Genomic DNA, 26,919 nt, shown 5'->3' with positions numbered 1-26,919 from the left:
TAATCGACTTTCTTTGGGCTATTATTATCGGATCGCTGATACTCTTCTCAAACAGGTTATAGTGTTCTTCAATAATTCAATATTGTGCAGATGCCAACAGTCATTGATTTTTAATTTTGCAATTTAATTGGAGAAATTTAATGTTTTATTATAATTTCGTGATTGCGTTGCTGTGTTTCTCTAGAAAATGTAATTCAGGATGAGTGATTTATTGAATTTAAGTTGCTGGCAAGTTTTAACCTTTTACTTAGGAAAGGAATTAGTTATTTATTGCATTTTTGATTTTGGTTGTAATCTATAAATGAAATGAGAGGCACTTTACCTTACCAAAGATCAATCTTTGAGCGGTGTTTATATTGTTTGTTAGTGTAGGAACCAAATATGCATGTATATGATGAATAATAATAATGAACAAAGTAAATAAAGACACAAGATTTAAGGTGGTTCACCCAACTTAGACTACATTCACCATATCTAGCTAGGATAGTATGAATATGTGTTAATAGGATAAATACAAAACTTGAAGGAATTAGAATGGAGGTTTAATGTGGAAGAGAGGAGCTAACGAGGGAGTAAATTAAGAAATAAGGATTGCTATACAATGAGAATCTTAGCTTATGTTTAACCTAGGAGTAGGATATGGAGGAAGATATAGAGGAAATGAGGGCATCAAATGGGGCAGCAATAATACAAAACAGAAATGAGGCTGCAAAGGACAGAACCTGATCAGAGGCAGTCGTAGCAGGCCTGCTCGTCTGAGCACACATGCTGCTCGTTTGAGCAGGGGCCTGTATGATTTTCTTGCTTCTTCCACGCGTCCCACGGTTCCCATTTGGTCCCCCAACACTCTTACACTTGTCTTATGTAAAAATCTTTGCTCTCCAAGGCCATGCCTTGCTCTCTAAGGCTTCAAACCAACCAACCAATGAGAGGAAAGGGAAGTGTACAATGTGATTCTCCCTCCATCAATCCCAAACTAGTACTTGATCTTTTTCTTACCTACACCAACATACTTGATTAATTTGCTTAATCATATCTTAATTACTTGTACTTGTTGCAAGTCACCCATAATCCTAACAATAAATAATATGGAGGTAAAGTTACCAAATTAAGATGTGTGATAGTAGTCTTAGTGAGTGAGTTGAACGATACACTTTTATTTGCAAGGAGCTGATGGTAAATGTGTGTACAATTAATGACGATGAAGCTTGTATATGGAAGAGAAATTTTAAATTTTGGTGCATCTGTGCCTCAAGTGGAAGTAAAGGAGTCTCTTAAAAAGAAATTTTGGTTGGAGCCATGGTGTCATGCAAATAGGGAGGATATGTCGCATTGCATTTGTTCTAGTTGAGTATGTTATAAGCATGAATTTGGTGGGGAGAGGTGGTGGGCATAAGGGACACATCATATTGTAATCCTATTGTTGCTGGAATTGGGGCAGGTATGGGGTGGGTAAAGGGTAGGTTCGGGCAAATTTTACCCACTATAGGTGGTGGATATGAAGATTTTATGTGAGTTTTGGTATGGAGGATAGGGTACCCTCACCCTTGCCTATTTTTTTAGGTAGTATCAAAGGAGAATTTAATCCTAAAGTTTTTTGAAGGAGAATCTTTAAAAGAGAATTTTAGGGACCATAACCAAAAGAGGAAATAGTGCAATGGTAAGTAGGACAACCATAAATAAAAATTAGATGCAATGTAAATGAAATAGAGCGAGTAAAAATTAGAGAGAAGGAATATGTGGATAAAAATTAATTAAATTTGGGGAGGCAATTTATAAAAGTTGTAGCAAAATTGGTAGGATGTTCTAAATAAAAAATTTAGTTGTTTCAGTGTGGCATGCAAGGGTAAGTTGCAAGTTTAGAGTTTAGACTCGGTTAATATGTAAACACTTAGAACAAAGAATTAAGATTATGATAATAGATTGGAATGAATAAACGAGAGAATATGCCATTGTCACATGATTCGCCGATATCCTCGCAAATTGTGAATTGAAAAAGCGAATTATGCTTGGTTTTGGGCTATCTTTGGGGCATTTTTGGCGAACCGTGAATTTTCAAAGAGTGAATCAATTGCAAATTATGTTACATTTGAATATAAAATGACCATTGGAGTTCAAATTGATTTTTGTAATTGTAGATTAGTATTAGATGGGGGGTAATCATTGTTAGTGAGATACATTGATTTGTTTTTTAGATTGATTAATGTAGCACATTCCATATTGTTGGGATTAAGGTTGGCTTCGATGTGTTGTTACCTCTATGCATGTGGAAGAGTGTTCGGTTTGCATATTTGTGGAGATATTTTACATTAAAGGTCTTATAGATACTTAAAGACTTTTGCATCTGTGCAAAGACATTTCACATGCTTTAAGTTGACTTATTTGCGAATTGCATGTCAACATTTGAACCTCAACTCGTTTGCGCACATTGCACAATTGTGAATCCTCTATCGTCTTTGTTATGTTTTTTCTAATGACATCGGGGTTCAAAGGGCTTTGTTATTATTTGTGGTCAATGCGTTGATAAAGCTTTTCTTTTGTGTGATTGCGCTTGTGATTGGTCTGAGTCATTTCTGTTTTAGTTGAAGATTTTCCTTTTTGTTTCTAGCTTAGTAGCATGAATGCTTTTTAAGTTGAAAAATGTCTTTATTGGAAAACTTGGTAGCACACTAAAAGTAAATGTGATTTCAAAGCTTTTCTGAAGCATTCTTGCTTTGATGGGTTATAGCTCTAGGTTTTCCTTATGTTACTAATACGCAAAGTTTATGCCATATGCAACAGTTTGTTTAGTACTCCAAATTACGGTGCTGCTTTACTTGATATGGTATATGTTGCTCAATCGCCCATATAATCTTCCAATTAATGATCTTAATTTTTTTTTTGTCCATTTCAGACCATTGAAACTGTGTACTGAGTTATCAAATGCAAACATTATTTTTCAAATTAATTTTTAAAAAAATGCTTCTTTGTAGAAATTATCTTTTACATTCTTGTCCAAACTCCAAACAAATCCAAAATATGAATGGTGTAAAGCTTGTTTATAAAGCTACATGTTTTGCTGATGCTAGTAGAGAATTCTTTGTCTTGTGTAGCTACGAACGTATTACAATGCAAAATTACTCCTAAAAAAGGATGTTAACAATGTTGTTTGGTTGACAACCATTGTTCTTACAGACCTGCTACTGCATCGAGTTTATTTTCAAGAAATGACACTCTTCTTTTTTTTTTTTCCAGGCTGATGTGTATCGAGAAGAGAACAACATAGTGGACTTGTATGTTATGCTCATTAGGTTTTCAAGGTAACTGTTGTATAATATGTCTGCTAATTTTATCTAGAAAATTTAAAAGAATTTTCAAATCCATGAACTCCTCCTTCATTTCGTAGTTTGGTATCTGAAACAATAACCTTCCATCGGGATTATCAGACACTGCATCCTAGAGAAAGATTACATTATAAAAAGGTATGTTGCGTAATGCCTTTACACTTTACCGGTTTTTAGTGTTGTACTGTTGTTTGTGAATATTGTTGTTGAGTGTAATTTGCTTTATGCTTTATCTTAGAAATTGCTAGCAGTGTTGGATGAGCTAGAATCATTGAAGCCTGAGTTTCAGCGCCGAGTAAATGAACACAACAAGGCTTACTCAGAAACACAACAAAATCAATTAAATGGCAGAGAGACGGCCTCATATGGCTCAGAAACGTCCTTGACTTGGCCCTCTGCTTATGCTGCTCCTAGTTTCGATAGCAAGCAGGTATAAATTATTTCTCATCCATTATGTAAAACAAATTGATTTGTTTTTGTCGCATGTAAGAGTCCCTGTTTTATAATATTGCATATTAGTTTGTAATATCACAAACTATGTCTTTATTTCATGCTGAACCTCTCACAGGAGTCCGATGCATGTTAAATCATCTGACCCATGTTTAGGGGTAATGGATTCATGATCGCCTTATCATTCTGCTTTACTGATCGGATAATTGAACATTTAAAACATTTAGCTGGTTTGGTTTTGCCTCGATCTATCTTTTTGTCGAGGTCATTTTTGTTCGCCAAATTGTTATGGTTGGGTTGTTCTGGTTTCACCGGGTTGGGATCAAGTGTTTAAATTTGTTACCTTATTATTATAATTTATCAAAAAATACCTTGCATAATATTTTTTTTGTTTTTAAGTACTAATCAGAATCATTGTGGGACTCATGTCCTTAGTTTTAAGAGGCGCGAGGCGCACCGAGACGCAAAATGTCTTTTTTTTCGAGGCACGAGGCATGAGGCGGAGGGCGGGCTTTTTGTATGCGAGACACACAATTTTGCTAAAAAGCTCCAAATCAATTTTTAAACATATTTAATATACTTAAAATAACATGAAGTTCATATTAAAATAACATAGAAGTAACATAAACACTACTTTAGCACATAAAGTCATACGATAAGTCAATAACATAGTCTCGAGTCAACAAGAAATAATAAAAATTAAAACATAGACAAAGATAAAGAAAGCAAACGATGGGACTGAGTTTTGAGTGACACAATTAAAAAAACACTAAAAATCTGAATTGTAATCATCGTTTTTGTAAGCATCTTCACCATCTCCGCTAAAGTTCTCATCATCATCAATATCATTTTCTTCCTCCTCCTCCTCATCCACTAAAACAACATTAGGAGATGATTGTGGAGCGGTGCTACTTGCAATCCCTTGCACTTTATCATTTCTAGAAGAAGGACCCGCTATATCTCTCATCCTTGAAACTCTAGTAACATACCTTGGATCATTCGCACCAGAAGCTCTACCTACATGCTCCCATGTCAAATCATCATAACCAGACACATTTTATTTCATGATCAGATTCATCTTCCATCCTCCCAAGCAACCACTTGTTGCTTTCATCTATATCCTCCAAAATAATGGGATCTCCATAATCTTTTTTTATAAAACGACGTCTCAAAGCACGATTATATTTCACGAAAGACCAAATCATTTGACCAACTTTGAGCCAATCGGTTTTTCTTCTTTGGATAAAGCTGGAAAAAAATATTGTAAGGTGTAAATAAAGTAACCTTCTTAAATATATGAAATAAATCATAAAGGAAGAACAATGCTTACATGTTGAAGAACACCTCAATTCCTTTCTTTGTCTAATGGCTCCAAAAGTAGACCACAATAAGCTATTACAAATCAAAGTAGACCACCAATAACCTTCTTTGTCTAAGGATAAGATTTGCTACTAATTGATTTTAATACCTGGGGGACTTATTTTTCTTTGTCTAATGGTTGTCTGTGATCCAAAACCACCTTGTGCATTTTTGTATTTCGCAATTCGAGTAGAATCTTGTCTTGAATTTCCACTTCTCTAACCAACCTTTCCATGCATGCAATCAAACCATCCATTACTTCTTCACAACCTGCCGCCTCTTTGTTATCAAAATAAATGGACGAGTTTTGAAAATAAATAGTCGCATGCAAAGGATGGTGAAGTTGGCAATCCCATCTATTGTCAATATAACCAAAGGCCTCCTTATAATGCTCCTCATTCATCGAAAAAGTCTTAGCAATAGCCTCCATAGCCCTATCTATGGCTTCATAGTTGTATCCCATAGCTGACTTCTTCTCACCATCAACCATCCTAAGAATGTCTCATGAGAAGATCGTCTTAAATAATAATTTTTGAATATGCATAGGATTGATTTATATAAATCGAGCATTGCACATGTATAAAACTAGTTTTTATAATAATGGGTCAATCTTCATCTATATAAGACTTCAATGAGGAAGTGTCAACCCGAAATACAAAAACTGAGTGAAATACTATCGGGTTTGACCCACATTTTTGTATTTTATAGTTTTTTGGAGCAGGGTCATTTTTTATCACTAGCAATTCATGATTTGCTAATTTTCTCATGACTAGTCCAACTTTACACTATGCTTGGATGGAAGCAAATGGAGAAATAGGAATGGGAGAGACTTGAAAGGATGACATTTCCCTCATTTTGATATCAAAACAGGGGAAAGAAATGTAAGGGAGAGAGTTGGGGAAAGAAGTCCCTTACATTTTGTAATAATCAAATTCTCTGGAATTATTAGGGAGGAAAACTCAGTAATCTCCCTTACCCAACCCCTTCCTTCCCTTTCCCTCCTCTTCCATCCTCTTCATTCCCTTTTTGAAATGTTATGCAAACATTCTATTGTTATTGTTTGCTACTGGTTTACTTAATTTTTTTGTAGTTATCGTTTGCTACTGTTTTACTTAATTACTTAATTTTTTAGTTGAAAAAACTGAAGGTATTATGTTAACATATTTTCGTTAATCGCGCTAAATATAATCCTACAAAAACATCGTATTGCTTTATAGGATATCAAAATTTTATCTGATTTGAAATTGACTCGATATCAGACCGGAAATTATGTTGTCGTAAAGGGGAAATTATGACCCGGAACCCAAAAATCACCCGACCAAAATTACGGGAAAAAAATTGAATTAACCTAATCATGACTCGAGCCAGACCGTTTTGACCAATTTTCACAATTTTGTCAGTTTTTTCATCTCCCCATCATCAATTTTTGGTTGTGACTATAAATTTTTAGTCAATTTTTGTCTTTTGGGTCAATTACTTTGTTGAAGTCTTGAAAGCGGTATATTGGTCTTTTTATATTAGAATTTTTTAATAAAAAAACAAATATAATTGATATATATATTTGAAACTATTTTATGAGAAGAATTTTATAACCGTTGACCCGTTGAGATTAAGGCTCTGGCACTGTGACAATTCGACCCAAACCGAAACGACTCGACCTGAAACAAAACCCACCAGCACAACCGTTTGACAAGTATACTAATAAGTCACTCTAGTTATGAGTACCTGAACAACAAGTAGGACAACATTGTTGTCATATGCTTACAAAGTCTTTGCTCTTGTATTTCATACTTTCAGATTTCATTAATCAATAATATTAGCATTTTTCCGTGTTTATCTGAGTTCTTATGTTTGTATTGTTGTTAATGCAGCGACAACCCACTAGCAAAGCTCTTCAATCTTCATGGAAACAGAGCTATGATTTCCAAGCTTCTTCCACCTCCATGCCTTTTGACAAAAAGTTCTCTAAGCTGTAAGATACTTTCTGTTTTGTCTTTTTCTTAACTTTCAGGAATTGAATTCTTGTTCTTGTTCTAACATGTTTGCTTTAGCGTATTGCAAAACAAAGTTCCCAGTTTAACAATAAGTTTCTTCTGCATAAATGGTACTCCCTCATCTAGTGGCGGATCTGAAGTGGGTTCAGAAGAGTTAATGTGTGCAACTGAAAAGTTATGTAATTAGTGACATACACCATTTTATTTGTCAATTATTTGTCATTATATGTCGAATTGTCATAACTAAATAGGGTGAATATATGAATGCTTAGAAATATCAAATTGTTATTGTTCGACCAAATAGAATATAAAATTTATGCCAAAAATTTAATTTATGTTAGAAAAATAGTAATATATTTTTTCCCACAGAATAAAAGTCATAGCCTATGTAAAATTGATTGATTGAGAATTGTGTCTATAACATTTTACTACTTTCAATTTTAAATACTTTTTCTAGCTATCTATGTCAAGTAGGTATAATGCAATAGCCTTATTTAGTTTTATTTTTATTATACATATATTTTTAAGAGCCGGAAGAATGAAATGGGGTCAAATGACCCCATACACAACGATGTGGCTCCGCCCCTGCCTCATCCCAAAATAAACATCACATTACTATTAGAATTTTTCAGAAAATCTTCCACTTTCCTTCAATTCATGCTTAAGTTTGAGCTGTTCATATGTTTGACTTTCTAATCTACTGTTGAAACCACTTTGTTATAAATACATTTGAAACTCCATGCAAGCATTATTTATTTTGTGTCCAAGTCAAAGACGAAATTTTATTTCAAATGAAGAAAGCAACCTTCAGACAAAATTACAGGAGTGTTGTGTTGTCGTAATTGAATTCTTCTTGTTTTGAAAGTTGTATTTTTTAATTGTATGGAACTCTGGCTCATGTAATAGGAACATTTTTGGCATTTCGTTTACCCTTTCTTGATTGTTTTGTATAGTAATGAGTTTTGGTTTCGTTACATGTGCAAGCAACTGTTGCCGCTGTTATTTGCCTTTTCCTATTAGATGGTTATTCAGTTCATAATTCATATATTGTCATTTACATACATTGTCTAGTATTTTTACATCTAGTCAGTAGATGTACTGGATCCTTTGTTTTGTATTGTGTGTTCTTTTTTGTTGGTTGACCTGTATTTATAATGATTGTGTAACAGATCTCTTGCAGTGCCGCTTCCAAACCAGGAAACATTGTCGAGGCACTCTTTCTTAGGTCCAAATGGATTTCGTCATCAGTGGCAAGGACCTAGTACAGAAATTAAGGTGCATCTATTTGGGTTTTTTTTCCTTCATACTTGTATTTATGATTTTCTTTCGTCATCATTCTGTTTTGTTTGTTCAGGTTTCATACCCAAGCTATTCTGACTTAACTCCAGCTGAAAATTCATGGTTAGTACTTCTGGCCACTTTCTAGGCAAATTGGTTAATACGTTGTATTTATGTTTTTCTCTTATCTCAGTTTATCGTTAAAACTTTTAAGAATGTTATCTTTCCCTTTTCCTGAAACATTTTATGTCTAATTATTTCCAATTATGTCATTGATAGCCTCATCCAAGGTATACAAGATGAAGCTCGAGTTCAAAAGGATGACAGTAGAGGGCAAGAAATGGAAGCAGTCCTATCTTTAGATGACGGTAGCTGGTCATGTCATGAAGATGACTTGCCCCTGGAAATTATAAGACAGCCAGTGCCTCCCCCTGTATTAGCTCAAGTTCAGCCAGGATACTGTCCTATTTCCCCGTCAAGAGTTGCTGATCCGAGACCTGGACCAGCTAAACCTTCAGAGGATGGGATACAGAATCCTAATTCATATCAGCACTTACATATTGTAGGTTCCAACATCATATTTTTCCGCTGTTCTTTCTCTTTCAAAACTTCCCTTTTTTCTGTGTAATACTTAGGATGAGATTATCATGTTGTTGTAGCCTGTAAGAATGATGGAAGATTTCTTAAGACTAGCACAACAAAATACAACTAAAAATCTTGAAACATGTGGAGTTCTAGCAGGTTCACTGGTATGCTTTTTTAGATTTTGGCATGTCTTCTTCATTTTACAAGAAATATATATTTTTAATGCTGATCTCGAGTGCATTGGAAACTTCTGGATGCAGAAAAACCGGGTGTTTCACATCACTACTTTAATTATCCCAAAGCAGGAGTCAACTTCGGATTCAGTAAGTAGTTGTTTTTCTTGATTGAGCATAGACCTTTTGTGTTTGCCTAGTTTGTTGGATTATATTCTGTAACCCCCTCTTACATTGTTTGAGATCATCTGGATGGGGTCCAAAGAAGATAAAAAGCGAATGGTTTCTTGGATTGGTAGAACTTGTTTAAGATCCCTAGGAGAAGTTGTTGGCTAATCTTTTTGTCCTTGTTATGTTAGTCAGTTGCATTAACAAGTTCTTGATCAGCTCTTTATTCAATGTGTTTCAAACTGTATTCGTAGCCGAACTGCAGGGTGTTTGCTTGAGTTCCTCTGCCATGTCTTCATTCTTTCTTCAATTTCAAAGTCCTTATATATTGTGTACTAATGGTTTCTAGTGTATGAAATGTGAATGCGTGTGTGTGTTATGCTATCTGCATTGGCATGTGTCGGTTCCATCATGTATTTGCTTTTGTGTGCATTTGCTTACAGTTAGGAGAACATATTACTAGAACATTTTCCAGCATCGGCCTTGTATGAAACTTGAATCAATATACTTAAGTATGCACTATGAATTGTATTTTTACTTTGATGAGCTCTTAAAGACAAGGAGTGATTATTTTTAATGATTCAGCTTTGGCCATACCAGATATCTCATCAATGAGAGTCCTAGATAATGAATAATGCTTACTAAACATTTTCCTGTTGTACTCTGTAGACTTTACTGCTATTGCTCATGCCGTGAATTAACAAAAAATCTATTAATTCTTTACAGTGCCAGACGTTAAACGAGGAAGAAATATTTGATGTTCAAGACAAAGCATCACTATTTCCTCTTGGATGGATTCATGTGAGTTTTTCTATATTCTGGAAAATTGGTTTGTTACTTACTATGATAATTTTTTCTCCCTTAATTCTTGCTGTATTATCTGCTTGTGTCGGTTAAGTTTCTCACTCTGGTCAAGTGAATTCATTGTGCTTCATATTTAAATTTTTTTAACCTATTTTCCACTCACTGTACTTTGCATGAGTGTCAAATCTCTATACCTTAACTATGCAGTTGTCCTTTTATGAACCTTCTCTATAAATTATTTGAAAGTTTGAATACTTCTCCACTGATATTCTAATGCCAATTCTCATATTATCATGCTGACAGACACACCCCACACAGACGTGTTTTATGTCATCAGTTGACTTGCATACCCATTACTCTTATCAGGTAAAAGAAAATTGATTTTACTTCTCTGACTTGTGTTTATTTTAATGTCTTGCTGGATCATTTGATTATTATGATTGATTAGTCGTTTAACTTCACAATTAGATGGTTGAAAAAATATAATTGGCTAAAATACCAGCAAGTTATAAGGCGTGTACTATATGAATGTGTAATACATATGTGCTATGGTGATACCAATTTGCTTTGTATAATAAGTTTGGGCCTTGGGGTGATTTCAGCTTATGCTTTGGCAAATCTTCCTTCCTGCAATTGGAATCATGGTGCTGGAGCTAGTTGTACTTGGAATTAAATTTTAGATGCCATCATTAGAGATGCTATGCTTTTCCATTAGGATGTATTTGGATTACAATTTTGGAAAGAAAAGAAATGAAGGAGAGGGGAAGAGAGGGGAGGTAAGGGAAGGGAATGAGCATTTTTCCTCCAAATCTTTCCATCGTTGGAGAGATGTAACCTTAACAAAACTTAACTATGTAATCCCTCCAAATCCTTCCCTCAAACGGATCCTCCATCCCTCCAAATCCTTCCCCTCCTTTTTTTGTTATCCAAACAAAGGATCTTTCATCCCTCCAAATCCTTCTCCTTCCTTTCCCCTTATTTCCCTCTATCCAATCACACCCTTAGCAAACTTTGGCCTTAGGACTTAGGTTTATTGTAGATTATGCTTTGGTGAATCTTTTCCATTGTGATTTGAATCTTGGTGCTAGTTTGAGTTTCCTGGTTGTACCTGGCAATATATTTGAGGCATCATAATTTTAGATGTTATTGCCACTTTTCCATTATAATTCATTAATGAACTAATCTTGCATTAACTTCTTTGTCAGATCATGTTACCAGAGGCAATTGCAATCGTCATGGCACCTACAGATTCATCTAGGTATGCTCCATCTTTCTTTTTTCACTATGCTTGGTAAAGACTTTTAAGCAAACTAGTGATTTTTTATATAACCCTTAAGCTCAGCCTCAATAACAATACCAGAGCTTTAATCCCAGTAGATTAGGGTTGGCTACATAAACCAATTTGCAATGGTTGTTTCATTCTGATTTTCTGCCATCTCAATTTGTAAGTAGATCCTTCATAACATTTTCCACTTCTGTCCTCAGAGTCATTTTCGGTTTTCCTTGCCGTCTTTATGTCTTCCGATCTCCAACTTTCCATTTTTCTTACCGGTTTACTAATACTTTGCCTCTGCATATACCCAAATCGTCTTAAATGATCCTTTTTTATCTTTTCCTCAATATTTGCGACCCCTAAACGACTAATTCTTTTCTTGTAACTTTGTTTCAAATTCTATTTCTCAAGTTATGCCAACTCATCCATCGTAGTATTTGCATTCCCTCTACTCTCATCTTGCTACTATGATCCTTTCTAAAAGCCCAAACATTCTAATCCATCATATTCATATGCAGGCCCCAACAATGCATTGGGGTCAGCTATAATTCTATATGAACCATGGTCACACGGATCCTTCTTTACTATGTTTTGATATTTTATCATCTTAATTTGTAAATCTAAATTTTTCATATAAATTTCTATTCTTGTCCTTCAAGTCATCTTCGGTCTTCATCCCCCTCATTGTAAGTGCCTCGAGTTTAACTTTCTATCTTTTTTACCAGTTTGCTAATATATTTGCACATGTCCAAACCATTTTAAATGAAGTCTCTTTCATTTTATCCTCAATACTTGCGATTCCTAAAGCTTTTATTATATCTTTATTTCAAACTATATCCCTCAAGGCATGCCCACTCATCCATTGAAACATTCACAATTCAACTACTCCCATCTTTCTACTATTATTTGTTTTAAAAGCCCAACATTTTGATCCATTGTTAGTCTGATGGTTGTTCGATAACACTTGCCCTTTAGCCACCTCAATCATATAATTATTACACAATAACTTAGCAATCACTCTCCGTTACTGTCACCTACCTGTCATTTTATGGGTCACATCTTATTGGATATCTCCACTATTTTAAGATATGGTCTCAAGGTGTTTGAAACATCCACTTGGAGTGATTTTGTTCTCTTCTAATTTTATAGCGTTTCTCAGTGTAAAAAATGAAAGAAAATACTAATATATGTTGAACCAAGATAAATTTCGGATTTGTGTTTCGAACTCGGATCTTGTAGATCCTAAGGGTTTGACTAAGGGTCCATCTTTTTTAAACCATACATGTCTGGGTTCAATCCGAATCTAAAAAATATAATTAGTGTCAGACTCTGAATTAATAAGATTCAAGTTAGACCCTACCCATGATCATCCAATTTCTAGTTCTCTATGCAATTCCATGCAACCTAGGTTACAAGCTCCAACAATTTGCATCTTGTCATGATGAAGTTCTATTTTCCTTATGGTGAAAAAATGTACTTATAGAAATTGAAACCTAGGCTCACCTAACACCTTGTCTCTATGAACTCCAAGGTAGATCTGATGGAATTAAATGATCTTGTAATTTGTTTTGCTGCTCAGTTGAAATGCTTCTTGTATGTCAAAACAGCATAAATTGAAATTTAAAGGACCAGAAAGATCAAGAGTTGACTAAAGTTTAATTTTTCTTAATGACACTATGTTCTTGGTATCTTGCACAAGATTTCAACTCACTACATGACACTCTTCAGCTGCGGTGTATCCCTTATTCTGACTTGTTTGTATCACTGCAGTCCACACGGGATATTTCACCTGTCCGACCCAGGTGGTGTTTCTGTGATCCGAAATTGTGAGCAGCGTGGATTTCACCCTCATGAAGAACCATCTGATGGTAGCCCATTATATGAGCACTGCTCACATGTTTATATGAACCCGAAATTGAGGTTTGATGTGGTCGATCTTCGATGAGCTTTTCATGTTCGTCGTTCGATACTTATGTATCTAGGCAATTATTTTATAGAACATAAATCCACTCAATCGTTTGTACAGCTATCAGTTGATCATATTTGTAAATTATATTGCTATTGAGACAACCAGGTAACTCTGTTTTATATCCTGTATAACGAGGAACCAAACATGACTGCCCGGGATCTTCTTTTGTGAAGGTTGCTATTGATGAAAGAAACTTGTCTTGCTGTTCTTCTTTTGTATTGCGCTTTTTCTCAGATTGAATACTTTGTAAATGCAGCCGACTGTAGTTGCTCATGCTTAGCAAGTGTACTCTGCATCTGTTATCTGTGATGTCAATATCTATAAGTGTGATTTTAGAGCCTTTTCTTCTCAATCAGCAAATAAAGTGGACATAACATCTCATTTGCTCATTCGTAGATTAAGATTTAAGATAACCCTTATTGCTCCAAGCCTCCAACCTTGATGCATCTGTAGTAACACCTATGCATTGTTGGGTGATAAGCTGGGTAGCTTATAGTTTTTATTTTTGATTTGTTCAATCATCGAGTGTTATTTGGCATACTTTTCTTCATCATCATCCCCAATATAATTTGTTCGTGGAAGATATGCTGAAGGTTTGTGGAGGATTGGAAGATAGACTTACCATACCCTTAACAAAAGAGATAAGAAGGTTGAGGTCGGTGGGATTTATGGCTCGAAAGAGACATGCAAATGAAAATGAAAGAGTGTGTGACTTGAGTCTTGTAACTCTTAGTCATGTGTTACATGACACTTGAAATGTAGAAGAATTTGGTCTTAAAGGTTAGAAGTAACAAATTATGATTACTAAACCTAAGCATGTATTATAATGAGTGGTAAAGGAAACTCCAAGTCATGAAATAGTACACACACATTGTTTCACATGGGTTTGTCGATAATAAGGCAATATAGTACGCACTATTTGGATGAAGCTATGGGAGGATAGAGGGGACCATAGGGCACTATTGAATCAGGTGAAAGAAGAACAAAAGGGGGCGAACTCTGCGGCACCTGCTCCTTGCTCGACCATAAGAGGTCGAGCAAGCTCTCTGATGTTTCTGCCTGCTGTTTTCAATTTGTACAATGCAGCCCCATTTGTCCCCATTTGCCTATATATATGCACATATGTTGTATGTAGTATTTGTACAGTCAAGCTACAAAACTTGAGCCTCCCATTATCTATCCTTACCACTTTCTTTATTGTCTACTCATGTAGAGAATTTGAATAAAATAAGATAAATTAACAACTTAATTCCAAAAATAAGCTTCGTAAAAACTTATTTCCCAAAATAAGCGTCCGTACATCCAAGCCTAGCTTCGGGTAATTCGCTGTTACTAACAGCGAAACAGGAAAAGAAAAAAAAATAAAATAAAACGCCATAGTCGCTGTTAGTAACAGCGACTGAAGGAGTTGACCAGTCAACTCCTTAAGTCGCTGTTACTAACAACGACTATGGGTGTTTAAATTTTTTTTTTCCTTCTTCCTCATTGCAGTATACGACATTTTCAAGCAACAAAACACAACGCACGACATTTCCTTCCTTATTCCTCCATCAAAATCACGTTTGATAATACGATTAAAATATATACATGTACACATATATTACAAATGATACACAAAAGTCAATATGTTACAAATACTAAATATGTACAAGTGTTCAATATATACAAAATGTTACTAATCTTCAAAATATACAAACACTATTGTAATGCTAATCCTCCTCCTCCCATAGCACACTGGTCCGATGATTCGCCTGCATCGTAAGGACACTAGGGTCGTGAGGGCCTGGAGCTGGTAGATCCATCTCCCCTGCAATTCAACAACAAGTAAGCGTTTCGTATTCGAAAAATAATTGATAATCTTTACGTTTACATAATCAAATACATGTACTATTTACCTTGCCGTGCAAGTTCTAGTGTTGTGACCGTCACTACCACACCGTCGACAAGCGTTGCGTCTCCGCGATCCTTCGTCCATTTCGTTCGTGATCCTCTGGGACTTAGGTCTTCCTAATCCACGATTGTGATCCGGATCGTGTAGCACCTCAATACCGGTGTATTGAGGCCATGACCTCTTATCAATCAACGGCAAGAATATGGATGCATATGTGTTCACATAGCTCTGGGTCGTGTAGCAAGAGTCCACGAAACGCTCGTAGGATAAGTGTCGTTTAATACATACGGCAAGTACATGAGAACAAGGTAAGTGATATATGGAGGTTTTGTTACAAGTGCATTTCATCTCTCTCATATCCACACTTTGTATTTTACCTCCCTTGGCGGATCCTCTATTACCACGTCCAGTCTTAACTTGGAAAAGCCCTCGTCTGTAATCAAATGCGACGATCTCATGGTAGTTTGCCTTCTCGGTGTTACGGGTGATAATTCTAGTGGCGTGTGAAGTGTACTTATTTCCTCCAATTAGCCATGCGTTTGCGTTCTCGCGTCTTTTAACAAAATAATCATTAACACGATAGAAGGTGAACTCCACAAGAGTGGTTATAGGCAAGAAGCGCACACTCTTCATCACGTTATTGAATACTTCGGCCAAGTTGGTATTAGTAACACCATACCTATACCCTCCATCGTGACATAATGACCATTTACACATTTCACCAACATCATCAATCCAAAAAAGTGCATCCCGATTAACAACACCAATGGCCTTCAATCCCTCGACGACCTTATGTGGTTGTCTTTGCTCTGCTGTCCTTCCATACATCTTTTTCAACTTCACGTTACCCATTTGACGGTTGAAGTTACTTAACAAATGCCGCAGGCAAAACCTATGATGGGCGTTCGGAGGTTGCCATTCCGGCCCCTCCATGGTTGCTAAAATGCCCGCATGTCTATCGGAAATAACGCATAACCCTGGACTATGCATCACATGCTTACGAACACAGGCCATAAACCAAGACCACGCGGCTATGCATTCTTTTTCAACCAACGCAAAGGCAAGCGGGAAGATTCCCTTGTTCCCATCTTGAGCAATGGCAGTCAACAACGTATGGCGATACTTACCATACAAATGTGTTCCGTCAATGGCAATAACGGGTTTGCAATACTTGAATCCCTCAATACTAGGTTGGAAAGCCCAAAACACGCGTTGGAAAGTTCTAATACTAGGACGGACATGAACACCAACATCATTATCTTCCTTAAAGAACCACTCAACTACAGTCCCGGGGTTTGAAACTTGCAGTGACTTCAAGAATCGTGGAAGAAGAGGATAAGAATCTTCCCATGTACCATAGATGGAGAGAAGGGATTGCTGTTTAGCACACCATGCCCGCTTGTAGGTCACTTCGACACCGAATTGGTCTTTGACCATTTGACGCACGACAGAGACCTTAATCGAAGGGTCTTGAGCAACACAACTTCTAATAAGATTGTTAATCACGGAAGATGTCAAATGAATGTGTCCAGCTGACACATTTTCAGTACTTAGCACACAACCCCCATGCTTCCCTTTATACGTAACAATCTCCCATGACGGTGAATAGGAGCTCTTCGTAGCCCTAAGCCTCCAACCACACCCTCTCTTACACTTCAACGTGAGCACGGTTTGATTTGAAGTCTCAGTTCGGTACTCAACGTTCCTACGAATATGATACAATCTAACAACGTCCAACAACGCATCCTTGTTATCAAACATCATACCCTTTTGAAACTCTCCTTCGTCGGTGTAGGTTGTATCACAATCCCAAGACCACCAACAGTTGTCCTCAAAGTGTTCATCTAGAGGGGGAACCATTGCATAGGGTGTAGGAGCAACGATTGTTGGAATGTTTCCTAAGGTCATGTCATTAGCTAGAGCCTCCTCGTCAACACCCACATCGTCCTCAGAAGGAGCTTCAACGAATTCATTACTCTCACTATTAACATCATCCCAAGGCTCATTTGTATCTTCTACGTTGAAAGTATCATCATTTGAGACTTGAAATTGAACTTGATTGGGTTCATTAGAAGGATAAGAGGAAGATGGAATAAAGGGATTTTCGGTTTCTTGGGTAGGGAAGGGCGTATGAGAAGGAGCAAAAGAAGTTATATTCATGAATGCATTTGTTTCCACAACGTTGATATCTTCGTTCCCTAGGGGTACCTCTTCTACATATAATTCTAAAGAAGGACTAGGGGTAGACCTTGAATACTCCCACATTGCATCTATAGCCTCCTCATCCTCAACCGGAAAAGCTAACAAATCTCCACTCAGATTGTACTTAAAACTTAAATTAACAGTACTTCTTGTAGTGTCAATGCCAATCTTAGAGCATATATAATGTTTAAATTCATTCAAATCCATGTATGAGTTGCATGCAAACAGTTTACGTTTTCCCCCAACATACTTAACGTTGTTACTAGTTGATCGAATTGAACCATTCCAAAAGCATACAACAGTCACACGAAAAGAATCCATTTCTACAACAACACATACAAAATCAACATCACCATCATGTTCATAAATATATGACCACTATACATTTTAAAATCAACACCAAATAAAAAAATTTATAGTAAAAACATACCTCAATAACCTGTAGATCAACAAGAATTAGTAAATTGCAAGTTTATGAACCTACGTTAATGTGAAATTTGATTAAAATTCAGCAAAAACAAAACTCAAAAATAAACCCTAATTTTTCTAAAATTGAAAAAAAAACACATAAAAAAATACCTTAGGTCGATGTAGGAAGCTTACAGATCGCTGTTAGTGGTACAAATTTCGAATTTTATCACTTAATTTGAAGGATTGAATGTGATTTTGATGGAGGAAAAAACAAACAAATGTCGTGAGTTGTGTGCTAAGGTAGGCCGTATACTGGAATGAGGAAGAAGGAAAAAAAAAATATATAAACACCCAAAGTCGCTGTTAGTAACAGCGACTTAAGGAGTTGACTGGTGAACTCCTTCAGTCGCTGTTACTAACAGCGACTTTGGGGTTTTATTTTATTTTTTTTTCTTTTCCTCTTTCGCTGTTACTAACAGCGATTTACCCGAAGCTAGGCTTGGATGTACGGACGCTTATTTTGGGAAATAAGTTTTTACGAAGCTTATTTTTGGAATTAAGTTGTTTATTTGTCTTAGTTTTTTCAAATTTTCACTCATATATAGCTCACACTATTTTCCATTGATGTAATTCCTTCAACATTGTACTGAGCTTTCAAGCTCCTCTATCCTTTAAACACATAATGATACACTATCCTAAGATGATAGATATAGCCTCATTAATGGTGAACCACCTTAAATCTAATGTCAATGTTTGCTTTACATTTTATTGCTTAAATCTTTCTTAATACTTGCATATAACCATGTTTTATTAGTGCACCTTCAAACCATAATCATTAATCTTTCGTGCCACCTTTAAACCCACACTCCCGCATTTGTTAGTCTATTCTAAAAAAAAAAAACAAATGATTCAAAATACATCATATGCAGGTGTAGGACATGACTTCCGCGTCTCCAATCAGTTTTAACTTACTTAGTTCTCAAAGAGGTAAAATTAGCTCATGTAATTCCTCTCTGTTTTCTTATGCTAATCACGACTCATTTATCTCAATTGTAATTCTCACTATATGCACTGTGATATACATCCACATCAAAATATAACTATTCCTTGTCTTTTAAGCCATTTATATTTTATAATTAAATTCAATAACTAATTTCTCTAAATATCTTAGTTTGTAGTTAATTTAAGAAGCAAGTCATATATCAAATTTTAGCAAGTAATTCCATAAGTTAAAAGCTATAAGCTATTCAAATTTACCATTTAATCTGTATCATATTTCTATTTAGGATGTTACTATCTACTTTGGAAAATTTGAAACAGATAAGCAATATTAATAAAAAAAAATGAGCTTGGATAAACTTAATTCCAATTATAAGCATCTTAATGTCCGAGCCTAAGGTCAGGTATGTTCCCAGTTACTAACAACGAACAAAAAAATTAGTCAAAAAAGTCAAAATTGTTTGTTCGCAGTTAATAACTGCGAACAATTGGGAGACAATGTTATAACATTAGAAGAAACAAAAAAAACAAAAAAATGTTTGTTCGCAGTTAGTTCACAACGAACAAACATGATTTCCATTTTTTTGTCCCTTCTAACGTTATGACATTGTCTCCCTTTTATTCGCAGTTATTAACTACGAACAAACAATTTTGACTTTTTTTGACCAATTTTTTTGTTCGCTATTAGTAAGTGCGAACATACCTGACCTTAAGCTCGGATATAAAGACACTTATTTTTTGAATTAAGTTTACTGGAAGCTTTTTTTTTTTTTTTTTTGTTAAAATTGCTTATTTATTTCAATCTTTGCCTACAATTTTCTTTTAATCTAATACAGAAACATATTCTTTCTTGCTATTTTTCTTATTTGCAATCTAATCCAGAAATGTTTCCTACACTTTCTTGTTATTATTAGTCTTATTTGCAAACTAGAAATTAATATTGGTTTCTCTACCAGGAGGTCCAAATTAAATCAAAATCAAAAGTAATTAACGGTCGTCATCGTTCGTAATTTTTAGTTTCAATATTTTCGAAAACGAAAAACCAAAAACAAGAAACCTGAAATAGTTGTTCTTATTTTTTAGTAGTAAGTTTTCAAATTCTCATGTTTTCAATAAATTTGACAAAGTTTTTTATTTATTATAGGACATATTCATATGAATTTAAAAATTAAAAAACTAAAAGATAAAAAATCATAATAATGTCAAAAATATTCTTAAGTTGAAAGTCAACAATTTTAAGTTAACTACAAAATAAACCCTAATTTTCAGAAATAAATTTTAACTTTAACGCTTCTTTGTTCCTTTGAGTCTACCACATATATGAGTATGGGTATTTATAATCGGGAACATGATACCCAAGTAACTAGATATGCAAGTATCTAATTTGAAAGCCTATTTTCCTATCCGAATTATCTGGGTACCTAGTAATTGACTACTCGAATAATTTGGGTCGGAACAATGGTACCCAATTGACCTGATAAGTAATTTATTTTTGATCTTTCTGCTCCTAAAGATATTAACTTTTTTGGAAATTATTATAAGGGAATTAGATTTGAACTAATTGAATCCAACAATTGTAATATAAAATAAAAGGATAAAAATCATTTATTGCTAGCATTGTATAAAATAAAAATTCATACTTAATTGCCCTTATTGTTTGTTTGACTTGGGGTTTTCAAGTTATGATTATTGGATCTTATTTAATACTATTACTACTTCATATTATTGAGTAATGATCTGCTAGTATGAATTTTCAAATATTTGACTTCTGTATTGTAATTTGTAATGTCCCCTTTCCTTCCTAGTATTTTAAGTTAGTTGTAATGGATTACATGACACTATATAAGCTTAAAAACCCAATCTTGCATATATATTGTATTGGTCTTGTTCACATTCGGTTACAATCAAATCTCATTTGGCTATTAATTTACGGTTACGGGTCAACGGTAGTGGGCCCAGTGAGTTTCCGAAATTCGGCGTACGACTGGACCCGGAAGTTTAGAGTAGTTTAGAGTTTTTATTAAAAATGGCTGGCCATTAAAGACCCTAGGGATTATCGGGCGGTCGGGTTGGAATGGGAAAGAGGGAATCGAATTCAAGTTTCTCATAAAGAAATTGATACGTGCTCTAAATGAGACAAGATCTAATTCTGTTTGCAAAACATCATTAATCAATGAACTCGCTTATAGGAAAATATACAAATGTGGACCTAGCCACCAAATCATCGGGCGGTCAGGCTGGATTGGGGAAGGAGTAGCAAGAACCGAATCCAAGTCCTCATAAAAAAATTGGTACATGCTCTAAATGAGACAAGATCTGATTCTGTTTGCAAAACATCATTAATCAATGAACTTGCTTATAGGAAAAGATACAAATGTGGACCCTAGCCACCAGATCATCGAGCGGTCAAGTTGGATTGGGGAAGGGGCAGGAAGAACCGAATCTAAGTTCCCCATAAAAAAATTAATACATGCTCTAAATGAGACAAGATTCGATTCTGTTTGCAAAACATCATTAATCAATGAACTTATAGGAAAAGATACAAATGTGAATTACATTTTACAGGACAAAATCATAATTATTGTTTACAAGACAAGACATCAGAAACAATTTCCCCAATCAAAGAATTTAAAATCTGCTCTTGAATATCTACTCCGAGTGCAAATTCATCCACTTCAAAGTCTAGCCATCTCCCATATTTACTGCTCATATCCTTATCTACTAGCTCATCCACCATACTATTTCCCAAGTTTCTCCATACCTGGATCTCCTTATAAACTTCCTCTGCCAATCTATCCTTTCTCTTCAAGGTTGCAATGCCTTTCATCCACATTTCAAACCCTCCTCCTACGAATCGCTGGCATTTCAAATCTAAACACTCTCCAACACAATCAAACAACATTTTCCTTTCGAGTTTAGACTCATCTTTTTTCCCACCTATGCGTCTTTCCATCTGATCAAATAGGTGGGGGTTTACTATCTCTCGTGTTCGACCACCCACGTAATCTTTAAACATCAACTCCACATTGCAGAGTATATCTTTCACATATCCTAATTCCCACGCAGTCGATTTCGTGGATTGTCTTTCGACAGTAATTTGAGATGATACAGATGAAGCTGAATCTAATGCGTCAGTATCAGTTTCCGCAGTGTGTAACTTCTGTGAAGAACTCAACTCGATCTCTTCTTGAGCCAGAACTGATGAACATTGTTTGCTCTCTGAAAAATTATTAATCAAATGTGAGCATTGGACTAGATTATTAGGATTATGAGGCTCATTTAGTTTAGAAATATGCATTTGTCTCTAGATTAGTCAAATTAATCCTAGAAAAAATGATTCAAATTCATTTAAAACTATGTTACTCAAGCTTTTCATTTTAGCTCAAACACCCATATTATATTTTGGGCACGTACAAACAAACAAGGACACGATAGCAAATGTAATTCTTCTATAAATTAGTCGAGCAAATGTAATTCTTCTATAAATTAGTCGAATCTAACACCTGTGCCCAAACCCATGTCGGAATCTACTTCACCTCCTTTTGTGCATAACCAATGTACCCAAATCAAGATGAAACTGAACCAAATGACTCACGAACTACATGCTCCCAACCCAGATAGATTCACAACCAATCTATTGTTTTAGATAGCAGTATATAGTAGTATATGCAAGGGATATTCTGGCACTGTTATTACCTTCAGTGATGCTACTTAGCATACTTTCTGTAGAGAAGCAACTTTCTGTCAAGACGGAAGGTTCTAGAGTGGAAATTGGACTTGGAAAATGACAATCATTCCATTTTATAGCTTCAGCCTTGTCGCAGTCGTATTCTTCTTCCATTGCTTCACCCGCCTGATCAAGGAAAAGATTATTAGCCACTCTTTTATTTATAAAATGGTGCAAAAAGTTGGTCTTCTACCATTCAGTAATATAAACTGTTAAACCGAATTAGATGCAGAAATAACATTAAAGAATCAAAACTCATTTTACTCATTTTACTTAATCATTCTACTTAATACTAATAAGTACTGTATTGGAGTAAATATGTTAACAATGCCCATAAGATCCTCTATTTGAAGCCCTCAGCAACACAAAAATCCTTTATTATCAAAATATAATGCAAAACACTAAGCAAAAATATACTGTCAATTTCAGAAAGCAAATATTAGTAATGGTATATACTCATATACGTAAGAATCATTAAATACTCTAAAGAAAATATTTAATTTATTCCATAAGAAAAACTCAAAAATATAAAAACTAGCAATAATAACCCTATATATAACTGTATGACATGAAACATAAAAATTTTGATGTAAAGAAGTTTGTCACTATAAAATGGAATCCAAGATGTCAATAAAAAATTTGTACCTGAAATGTGAATTTCCTTTTGAATTGTTCAGCTTGATTGGCTATTAATCCTGAGTATATATCGGTATTTACATCAGTCCCTACTGGGTCTTGTTGAGACGATTTTTCATCAGTCTTTCCTGTGATGCTCTCAACACTACCAGGCACAACAGTTTCCTGAGCTGGTTCTTTAGAAATACCCGATTCGACAAGGCTTGAATGGGAATTCGATAAGTTAGAGGTTAGTTGCTCCAGCAATTTACTCAAAGCATCACCTGTTATTTCACTAAATCCCGGAGAAGATAAACTTTTCAAATCCGAGTTAGACAACATTTTGCTTCCATCATCAGAGAAAACCTTATTGCCTTTTTCTGCAAATTGTCTAGGAGTTTCCAAACCATGCTGAGACCGGGTAATAGGAGCAGTGAAAGTAAAGGAAACGACATCTGTTCCTTTCCTTCGGCTTTCTTCTATCCAATTATATTTCTTATCCGCCACTACACAAGATTGGCTTTGTTTTTCATGTTTGCTAGCTATCATCATGTTTTCAGTGACCTGATTCTTGTTGGAGTTCAGATTTCCACCAATTGATCTTTTCTTTCTAGGATTGTGTCTCCCTCCGGCATAAGGAGCCCCATTATCATTATCCCTCGCTAGCAAGCTAGATCTCCTTGAACTTGTTCTCGAATTCCCATTTTCTCTAGTTGAAACTTTTTTTCGATCATGAAAAGTGTTCTCGGAAACAGCCTTTTTACCTGTTGCTGTAGTAATTGCTGAAGCCTTAGGAGCTGTTCTCTCCTTAAGTGGAGGGCAGTTCTGTTTTTGGTTATTTTGCCTTAACACAGAACTTGTGCTTTGGTTCGGAGATTTCCTGTTTGAGAACTTCAAACCATTTGCTTTCGACTTATTATCATCCTGTGCTTCCGACTCTCCTGTACATCTACTACTTGAAGTCAAACCTCCCCTTTTCTGGACATTGACCTTAGCTTGGATGGCAAGTGATATTGATTTTCCTTTATCTACTACAGCAGAACTATACTCCCTTCTTGGAGATGTCCTAAACGATGATGCTGTCTCAACTGATCCATTCAAACTCTTGTTCATCGGCTGCCCTTTTAGATACTTGGCAGCATTAGAATCAACAGGCCTTTCTGATGGTTCGTAAGTCTTGTTAGGTCTCTGCGCGGCTTCCAGTTTCTCTCTTATTTCTCGAACTTTAAACGGGACGGAGGGTCCAGCAGATGATATTTTAGCTCGTGGAGGTGCTGATGGGCCAGGCTCAATTATTTTTGCAGCAGCTTCCATAATATGAGCTGCATCTTGAGATGGGACAAAAGTCGGGCTCTTAATTGGCGATAAAAGCTTGTGATGGGTAATAGGGATGGTTTTAGCTGATTTTGGAGGCAAAATTTCTGTTTGAAACTTCTGAATTCCTCGACCAGGCAATTTTAGAGATCTACTTTCCATATCACTATTCCTAATGGTAGCCTCCATTCTGTAATATAGGTTGCTTGGGTGCATGATTTGAGGATCGTGATATAAATCAAGATTTAGTTCTCTAAATGGAGCCTCTCCGAGAGAGACGGAATCAAAAAAGGGGGTAGAGTATGGCTCCATTGCATTTGATGTCGGTAATGAATCCAATCCCATGAGCCTGGCCACAACCCCGGGAGCCTTTGTTCCATATCCATCTTCATCAGTGACAGATGATGCACAACTATAATCACTACCTCCTCTCACATTCAATGCTGCACCAAATGCTCCGAATTCATCATCTTCGTCCTGGGATATTGTAGTCGGTCAAAACATCTAAAGTCACATATCATGCTAAACATTCATCAGATTGTAACATTGAATAAAGGCTCACCACAAGTGTTCTTGTCCTAGCAAAACTCTCCTCGCATCTCCTCCCTTGCTTTGATTCTTCTGTCCAAGAAACAAAAAGAAACTTATCCAGGTTGAACAAAGCAAATCGGTGAAGCAACCAATTAATGTGCACATCTGCAGAAACAACCGACAAAGGTACACAAACGAATTTAGATTCACCTGAAAAGTCAGATTTGCTCGAAAATAGCTTCTTCCTAGACTTTGCATTCCAGTCAAACAGCTGTAAGAAGCCACCAACATAACGCCCACTCTTTGATCCGTGCTTTTCACCACCCATTCTTGCTATCTACCGACTTGAAACACGTTTTAACATTTATAATTACAGGTCCACTTCTGAATGTTTTGCCACTGGCAGGTGAATCTTCAACCTACTCATAGCACAAAGATGGAAACTTCATATTTCTCGACAGCCATTTTTACAAATATTGAATGCTGCTGATGATAAACTTTAGTTTCTAACTTAGGCCATCATCAAGCTTGTATTGACCAAACATTAGTGGTTTTTAGACAAAGGAAAGAAGGTAAAAGGTGGAGCGGGGGTCAGGATTGAGCTTCCATTTTCCTTTGAAGGGAAGGAAAATGGATCCCTCCGAATCCCTCACCTTCTCATCCAGAATGTCATAGCTAAACAAGAAAAAATGGAACCCACAATTTCCTCACCCATCCCTTTCAAGACCCCGATAGAAAATACATTGATAATATTATGAACTTGGTGCATTCGTTATGAACACAGGACTAATAGAGTATATAACATATTTTAGAGCTACAGGCATCACCTTAAGTCCCTCGACAAGGACAATTCGAGGAAAGTTCAGATTCTGCATTGCAACTAATCTAGCCATAACAGTACTACAAGACTGCAGTAAATTAAGTCCCCTTACACTTATTTGATCTCTAATCATACTTCATTCCTTCCTAAAAACAAATTGACATACTAAGTAGCAATTCCTTTGATCAAATCATCAAAAGATTACAAGATTCAACAAGATCAAATCTTTTCAACTACCCATTTCAGCAAATTTGCTTTTAAACACCCACATACACAGGCGCATATTGGAAATGAAAATCAAATAATGCATCTTTACTTTCATGATATGAAGGGGCATAATAAACTACTCAAATAGAAAATTACTACAAGTAACAATTCAAATAACCTAACGGTAACAAAATTGGCCTCATTTTACTAACTAAAATAGCCACTACAAATTCTCATACTAAGAATTTTAAGTTGAAATTATGATTAAACTAGTTGCTGAATCACATGATCAAGAAAAACCCATCTTCCACTATCGCAGATTCAGTAAATTAACGAACAAAATTAAATTTCAGTACGAACCATTTAAAAAAAACAATTCACAACTTCAATTAAAGAAAAGAAAGTGATGAAAACTTACAATGATAGGATGTTAGAAGGATTCTCCAAAATCTGAATGTTCTTGTTTTTCTCTTTCCTATCAATGGTGGGCAACGTCTATATTTTTCTGGGGTCTGTGTAGCATTAAATGGGGGAGCAAGCATTGATTAAATTTAAAAGGTAGGACTGAATTTAAATAAAAAAATAAAAACGTTTTTGAAAAATCAAGACAAACAAAATAATTCCAAAAAGTTTGCAACGTCTCTTTGCTGAGATTAGGATTCAAATTATTATTAATATTATTATTATTATTATCATAAAGAATAAAACAGGAACCGGGACAAAAAGTCCACCTTTTTATTCTAAGTGGCTGATAAATTTACCAGTAGTAGGATGTATTTGGAGAATGACAGTCATATTATATCCTGACACGTGTACTTTACATCAT

General features: G+C 35.5%; 2 protein-coding genes across 4 annotated transcripts in view; one reads left to right on the top strand and one right to left on the bottom strand.

The window, feature by feature from the left end:
- The window catches only part of LOC130820283 (AMSH-like ubiquitin thioesterase 3), a 13,937-nt gene extending 354 nt beyond the window's left edge, over positions 1-13,583 (top strand). Inside the window, exons 1-14 of the mRNA XM_057685606.1 lie at positions 1-55; positions 3,235-3,299; positions 3,386-3,461; positions 3,562-3,753; positions 7,004-7,104; positions 8,296-8,401; positions 8,481-8,527; positions 8,684-8,966; positions 9,064-9,153; positions 9,250-9,312; positions 10,057-10,131; positions 10,438-10,500; positions 11,340-11,392; positions 13,178-13,583. The exon at positions 1-55 is cut by the window's left edge and continues 354 nt beyond it. Of these exons, the coding sequence (XP_057541589.1) occupies positions 1-55; positions 3,235-3,299; positions 3,386-3,461; positions 3,562-3,753; positions 7,004-7,104; positions 8,296-8,401; positions 8,481-8,527; positions 8,684-8,966; positions 9,064-9,153; positions 9,250-9,312; positions 10,057-10,131; positions 10,438-10,500; positions 11,340-11,392; positions 13,178-13,352 (1,444 nt within the window). The 3' untranslated portion in view covers positions 13,353-13,583. The remainder of the gene's footprint in view (positions 56-3,234; positions 3,300-3,385; positions 3,462-3,561; positions 3,754-7,003; positions 7,105-8,295; positions 8,402-8,480; positions 8,528-8,683; positions 8,967-9,063; positions 9,154-9,249; positions 9,313-10,056; positions 10,132-10,437; positions 10,501-11,339; positions 11,393-13,177) is intronic.
- Positions 13,584-21,173: 7,590 nt separating this feature from the next.
- LOC130820712 (uncharacterized) overlaps positions 21,174-26,919 on the bottom strand; it is a 60,123-nt gene continuing 54,377 nt past the window's right edge. The window contains exons 1-6 of one of the 3 annotated variants that reach the window (XM_057686194.1): positions 26,512-26,644; positions 25,277-25,485; positions 25,098-25,156; positions 23,252-25,012; positions 22,576-22,732; positions 21,174-22,098 (exon numbers count right to left, since the gene is read on the bottom strand). In XM_057686194.1, coding sequence (XP_057542177.1) covers positions 21,458-22,098; positions 22,576-22,732; positions 23,252-25,012; positions 25,098-25,156; positions 25,277-25,394 — 2,736 coding nt within the window. In that variant the 5' untranslated portion in view covers positions 25,395-25,485; positions 26,512-26,644 and the 3' untranslated portion in view covers positions 21,174-21,457. Of the gene's footprint in view, positions 22,099-22,575; positions 22,733-23,251; positions 25,013-25,097; positions 25,157-25,276; positions 25,486-26,511; positions 26,645-26,919 lie in introns of those variants that run through there. The other 2 variants (XM_057686211.1, XM_057686202.1) reach the window with 2 other exon arrangements.

Source organism: Amaranthus tricolor, chromosome 1 (genome assembly GCF_026212465.1).
Source record: "Amaranthus tricolor cultivar Red isolate AtriRed21 chromosome 1, ASM2621246v1, whole genome shotgun sequence".
In the NCBI taxonomy this organism is placed as follows: domain Eukaryota; kingdom Viridiplantae; phylum Streptophyta; class Magnoliopsida; order Caryophyllales; family Amaranthaceae; genus Amaranthus; species Amaranthus tricolor.
This window is presented reverse-complemented; position numbering and strand designations above follow the sequence as displayed.